General features: G+C 38.5%; 1 protein-coding gene across 3 annotated transcripts; it reads right to left on the reverse strand.

Moving 5' to 3' along the window:
• Window positions 1–10: 10 nt before the first annotated feature.
• On the reverse strand, window positions 11–6,138 carry LOC112197264 (kinesin-like protein KIN-13A). 3 transcript variants are annotated; one of them, XM_024337882.2, is made up of 14 exons: window positions 5,857–6,138; window positions 5,699–5,776; window positions 5,341–5,598; window positions 5,031–5,249; window positions 4,060–4,248; window positions 3,736–3,840; window positions 3,572–3,649; window positions 3,308–3,389; window positions 2,890–3,052; window positions 2,400–2,735; window positions 1,878–2,096; window positions 1,115–1,781; window positions 949–1,014; window positions 11–536 (listed from the first exon to the last, which is right to left on the reverse strand). In XM_024337882.2, the coding sequence occupies exons 3-14, from the start codon at window positions 5,539–5,541 to the stop codon at window positions 354–356; spliced, it is 2,508 nt and encodes an 835-aa protein (XP_024193650.1). In that variant the 5' UTR covers window positions 5,542–5,598; window positions 5,699–5,776; window positions 5,857–6,138; the 3' UTR covers window positions 11–353. The 3 variants fall into 3 exon arrangements, with proteins under 3 accessions (XP_024193650.1, XP_024193652.1, XP_040374089.1); XM_024337884.2 differs by lacking the exon at window positions 5,699–5,776 and having other exon boundaries at window positions 5,825–6,138; XM_040518155.1 differs by having other exon boundaries at window positions 5,699–6,138.
• Between the last annotated feature and the right edge of the window lie 592 nt (window positions 6,139–6,730).

A 6,730-nucleotide genomic window follows, 5' to 3' on the forward strand; every position in this document is an offset into this window, starting at 1 on the left:
AAGATAATCATGATGAGAGCAATGAACATTCTATTTCATTTTTTTTTTCCTTTACTAAAAATACATTGTTGGAAATTTCAAATCCCAGTCACTATTACACAACAGCCAAAAGCCACAACCCATGAAAACCCAGCAAGAACACATCGACTTATCCAAGGAATTACAATGAGATACAAGCATTGGCAAAAGACATGAATTTCCCCATTCTTGTCCTTCAAGCCAGAAGTCTGGATTGTGAACAGCCAGGAAGGAGCCTGTGACCACTCAAATCTTCTCCCGTAGCTCATTCCTTAACGTAACTACAAGTTTAGGTGCCACCATTAGAGCAGCGAAACACAGTGCCTGCCTCTGCTTTAACGAGGTACTCTTTTCCGACTTAGAATTTCTTGTTCTTTTAGTCTATGCTGGAACCTTGCGAGGCGCGCTTGGAGACTAACCAGACTAGCTGCCTTGCGAGAAAGCACAAAGCTCAACTGAGTCACATAGTTGTCTATGAGGCTCCCTGGTCGGTCCACTTCTGCCAGCAGTTTCATTTCCTGGTCACGAAGACAACAGCGGATGAGCATGTGTACCAAAAAATACAGCATCACCACAACAAGGCAGGCCAACAAGACAAACATCACACAGCACAGAAACAGAATTCAGAGAAACAAAACTTTATAGGACGCATTTACAAAATGCCAACAATTTAGCTCTTCTATAAAGTAAAACAAAATGCCAACACTTTAGCTCTTCTATAAAGTAAAACCATAGGACTCAAATCAAGGACCTCCACCTCATAAGAGAAGTTCTAGGCTAAAAGGTGAGTCCATGCAGTTTGTTTAATTTACCCCGCAAAAGGAATTGGGACTTATTCATTCAAAGTTCATAAACATCCAAAAGCATCAAAATAACTTAGAACAGAAGGAAGTCAAGATAACAGAATAAAAGATGAAATTTTTGACTTACTTCACGAACTATTTCCATTGTATCCTCGATTTCTTTTCTGTGGGCAGCAATTAGGGCCTCTTCTTCCTAAAACAATCCAAAGAGCTCAAGAAATTAACAAGGCATGCACAGAAACTTATACAATAACAACACAATTACAATAGATGAAGCCAAATAGATTACCAACCTCAAGAATTGCATTGATATTCCCATCAGGAACTTCAGGCTCAGACTGTCTAGATCCAACATTGCTTGTGTTAGAATTACCAGTATTAGGCTGCTTAGAGCTGGTGGTGGACAGATCAGAACCACCTCCTTTCTTCAGCCAGTTGCCCAACTTTTCTGATTTTTCATCCTTAATTAATTTCCGGCGAGGTGGTGATACCTTTTGCACTTTTTCTTCTACATCAACTGAATTTTGAGAATGATAGGACAACTTCTGACTGTAAGAATCACTATAGGAATTATTCATTTCAAATCTCTCCCTATCTAGTGAACTAGAAGTCATCCCTTTTTCTTCTCGAATAGTGATGGGATTACTCAATGAATTTGCAGGATGCTTCTCAAAATCAGGAGTAGGGATATATGAGATACTTTCTTTCTCTGCAGCTCTTCTGCCTGTATCAGTTGGTTTAATTTCTTGGCGTTGCTCATGGACATATGAAAAACTGTCTTTTTCCATAGTTCTTCTACCCGTATCAGTTATTTTAACTTCTTGGCGTTGCTCATGGATATCCTCTACACCAGCAGAAGCCAGAGTGGACGACGATGATGAAACATCCTTATTAGTTGGAGGTAATGAATTTACAGGTTGATCCTTTCGAGAATTGCCACCTTTTGAAAGACTTTTGACCCTGCTCATTGAAAAGTCATCTTTTAGTTTGAAACAAAAAGGACAAGTGTTAGTTAGTAAAGTAATTAGATTTGTTTCACAATAGCATAAATCATACCGATCCGCATATCTCAAAGTATTGAGTGTATGCTCGCATGACCCTGCATTTGGAGATATACAAGATATCATTACTGTCCTTGAATTTCCGACGAAAGAGTCACGGAGCACTTCTGTGAGTTTGCTTCCTCGAAAAGGTATATGGATCTGGTCATTGTCCAGAGCACGAATGCACTCCTTTAGAGCCAAAAGGCTCTTGTTGATTTCTGCTCCCTCAATTCTGCAATTTATTCAAGAAATTGCAATCATCAGTATGGCGATACCAATATAAGTAAAAAAGCATACTCATGATGAAAAAGGTACAGCTGAAAAACGTTTCGTTTGATTTTCATATGTAAGATCCACAATAAGTGCCTTCTGATTGAGAAGGTTTTATTGAATCGTCGTGGTTCTAGTATGAACTGGATGTTCAATAACCAAAGGTAATAGCAGAAAAGTCAAAAACAATACAAACTTGGAATACAGTTATAAAAGAGGAGGATTAACAAATGCCAAAATCTTTGTGAAACAGAAGAGGATTTACCTTGTTTGTCGGTCATTATCAGTAGTGTCAGCACCTCTTTCACTACCAGCAAGATCAATAAAAGAGATCTTTCCCACAACCTTCCCACTTCTGGGTTCATTTACATCTATGTTGATCCGCCCCCTGGAATCTTTTACCTCAGTGTGCTTTTTTACCACAAGTTGTAAAATAGCATGTGACCTAGAAGACTCCTCATTAGCACCAGTTGACCCTGTACTTCTAGTAGCATTCCCCCTCTCAATATATTCTTTAACAATTTGTACATCTGACACTTCAAACTCTTGCAGTCCAACAATGCAAACTTGTTGCCGTCCATCTTCTCTCATACAAAGTTTCCTTTAACAAACAAATGAAATAATATACTTCAGAACAAAACTACAGGCAATAGCAGTCGACAGGAATAAAAAAGTCATCTAATTATGGTAGAAAAGAAACTGGCTTTATAACAGCAAACATAGAATAAAAGAATTCATGAAATCAAGAGATATACTTCCTCTCGCTGAGAAGATCATAGAGCTTTCCACCATAGATCTCAAAATAGCTAAGCCATAATTTGAATCTCTGGTTACGGTAAACTGGCTGGTGCAACAATCTGACAAGATCTTCTGCAGCTCTGATAGGTAACGGTTGCATCGTGAATGTCTTGCCACTACCTGATTCAAATCTTATTAGAATTATGATAATCCAATGGATGTTTAGCCATTATCAAAAATGAGATACATGGCAACAGGTAAAACAACAAATATATTGGATTAAGTAAGATCATATATAAATTATTATTCAATGACAATGCATTTTGATGACTTCCAGATACTTGTAGGTGAAAAGAATGAAATTTTAACGAGGATAAACTGATCACAAATTCACAACATAGAGTATTATATGTAAAGATCATATACAGCACCTACCTGTCTGACCATAAGCAAAACATGTAGCCTTTGTTCGCTCAAAAATGAGGGGAATAATTGGTTCTACAGTAGCCCAATATACCTGTTCCAAAAAGCATTTCAAGTGATCAAACCTCTTTTATCCAACTAATAAACAATCAAATGGAAACAAGCACACAAAGATCAGGCCCTGAGTCTACACATGAAAATCAAAGGAATAGTAAACCAAGATGTACAGACTTCCCTGTGCACAAAATATCCAATCTCTACCTAAAAAAATCTTACCTCATCATTGCGAACATGCTCATCCAGAACCGCATCAAAACAAAATTCATGCTTCTCCACATATGCAGTCAAGTCTACCTATGACACAACAAAGATAAACTTCAATTTCCACAATGCAATTCAGCTAAAAAGTTATAGTAGCATCTGCTGAGCTAAGAACAAACCTTCACTTTAGGTTCATGAACTGTCAGATAAGACTTGTCATACACAGTGACAATATCATCCTCCTTCCGAGAAAGTTCCTTCTTGTTTAAAGGTCTTTTGCGTACCTAATATGACAATCAGAACAAAACTACTTCAGAATTTTCATAAAGAGTAATATGCATTGATATTCTATCACAGGCTCCCAAAACACACAAAAGGAGCCGATGCCAAAAGTGAGATATGAGTCACAAACATTCATACAAAGAGAAGTGACCAAGTCATCAAACAACATAATATAACCACAATTATACCAGACGAAAAACATCTACCGCAATCCCACATACCACAACTTTAATTTTAGCCACATTGTTTTCCCTTGTGCTCTCCTTTTCATTCTGGGCTAATGGAACTGATGCATCTTGATCAGGTAGCACACTTTGCTGTCCGCCACTCGTCAAATTCAATTCATCTTCAAATGCTTTCATACCACCAGGCATAAAGGGTGATGGCTCAAAAGGTTCGGACATTACATGCTGAACATGAAAACAATACAGCACTTCATTAACAAAGAGAGAAAACAAAAAAGGATATGAAACATATCCTACAAAGATATAAGGTAGTCTGAAATTTCTTATGGCTCAAATATGTTAGAAGTTGAGAAAAAACAAGTTGTACAAAAGAAAGTCATTTTAGAAGTCTATTCACAACCAATTACCTATAGAAGTTTTAACCAGCAGTCCAACAGAAACCACCTCAATAGAATAAATTTCCAGAAAACCTCTCAAAGAATATCAACCTATCCTAAATGTTGCCTACTCATCCAGAAAAAAACTTTCTTACATGACTTAATCTGTTTCTTCTGCATTTCTATTTCTTAATGAAAAGTCTTAAACTAAGTTCGCAATCCAACAGACATCTACCTAACAAGTGAACGAATTTCCAGGGCACCTCTCAACTAGGTTATGTTCTTCCATAAACTAATTTATATCTTATGACTTAACACTTAACAAACTGCTTACCACCTAAAAAGTCTGTTTAACTTGAATCCCGCATCCGGTTTGACATAAATATATAGAAGCTACACTTGGATTCGAACTTAATCCCCAAGTGAAGGTTAATCAGACCAAGTTATTTTAAAAATAATGGTAACATAGATAAGAATCCCCAAGCACATCTAGTGAGACACCAAATAAAATGGAACCTTGTAGCCGAACTTGAGAAAGAAAAAAGTAATGACGGCAACATATTAAAATTCATGTAGAACTTTCGAGCTAAGATTAGCACAGAACATTATGAATGATGTGAACAACCATACCTCAGAAAGAAGCTCTGTGTCATCCATAGCATGAAGATCCAACAGCCCAGCTCCGAAATCCCCCCTGAACTCCGGAGAGTAAAAACCCTCCGATGCAGCCCCTGCTGATGTTTGGGCAGTAGGTGTGTATGGCTCCGAACCGGACTCCCCATTGAAATTAAGGTTGCGCATTAATTTGAAGAGCCTCTGTTTCTCTTCAGCAGATTGCGCTCCATAACCCTATAACAACAACAAATGCTTACTCCTCGCGCATTTAAATTCCACATGTAAAAAAAATAATAGAACAACCTACTGGCAATGAATACCATACCTGCATGAGAAGGTTAGGAAGGAGCCGGTTATCGATGGCCGTCGAAGCCAACGGTGAGGCCAGATGCTGGAGGCCGGCGGACTGGAGCCACCGGGCCATGACCGCATCGCCGGCATCGTTGGTGGGTCCCGCATTGCCGGCAGGGTGGTCATACAGAGCAGTTGCCGCGGCGGCATTGCTCTGCTGCATCTGGCCACCCATGTGGCGCTGCGACCTTCTTTGAGGAGCCAATTTTCAAGATCTAATTTTCAACCACCGCTTCAATCACAGAAAAATGAAAGAGAAAATATATTCAATCACCAAAACCCCCCCAAAAAATTCAAAGAAAACTGATCTGCGTTGGTGTATATATACTCACGAGGTTTGGAAAACTTGAATTGAAAGCAGAACATAGAAAGAAAACCCCAACCGAAATGGGATTCAGAAACCCAGAAATCTGCAATTTCCAATCCAACCCGATAATCAAAATCTGCAATTTACGCACCCAACAATGTAGAAAACCAATCAATTGCTCACATTTGCGATCAAAACTCCAAGATCAAACCCAGTAACGAAACCAAGATCGCGCCTTTGGAACCGATCGAACCGAAATAAACATTGGGACCAGATCTGAGGGGGAATTTTGGAAAAGCAAAACCCTAATTTGGATTGCAAAAGAGAATGGGTTTGTTGCAATTTACGGTTCTGAGAAAATGGGGTTGGAGATTATGGCTTAAGGGCAGAGAGGAGAGAGAGAGAGAGAGAGAGAGAAGAGAGAGAAAGGGAAGTCCCTGCTTGCTTGGATTATAAAATAATCTTTGTGCGAGAGAGAGAGAGATGTGTCGTTATAATTGGGTATTTGGTAGATTGTAAATTTTGAAAAATTTACTAAACGGCTATTTTCATGATTTGATTTAGCAGAAAGGACGGATATGCCCTCGGTTTGGTTTCTAATTTTCGGATGCGTCGTTTCGGTCGGGAAAGGAGGGTGAAGAGTCGTCGACGACAGACGGGGGTGGAATTTGGTGTGGTCTGACGGAAATGTCCTTTTGGGTTTTGGTTAAAGGTCATTTTTCAAGGCTGCGTTTGGTGTTTGCTTGCATAAAGCCAAACAAACTGCTGTACTGCAATTTGTTTTTCTCACGTAAAGGGAAGTTATTCATTTTCATACCAAAAACAACAACAAAAATGAAGTTATCCGCAGTTTTGTTAGTATAAACTAGGCCAAAACCCACACACAAAAGTGTGTGTGGGTTTAATTTTTAAAAGAAAAAAAAAAACAAAATAATCATTGAAGAAACGTGGGGAGTTTTGAAATTTGTATTTTTTTTTTTCCTCCTCTTTTACTGTGGAAGTGGGAAAGTTATAGAGAGAGATTTTATGGGGAAATAAATTAAAATTTAATTCTATT

The sequence above is a fragment of the Rosa chinensis genome, chromosome 4 (genome assembly GCF_002994745.2).
Source record: "Rosa chinensis cultivar Old Blush chromosome 4, RchiOBHm-V2, whole genome shotgun sequence".
Lineage (NCBI taxonomy): Eukaryota > Viridiplantae > Streptophyta > Magnoliopsida > Rosales > Rosaceae > Rosa > Rosa chinensis.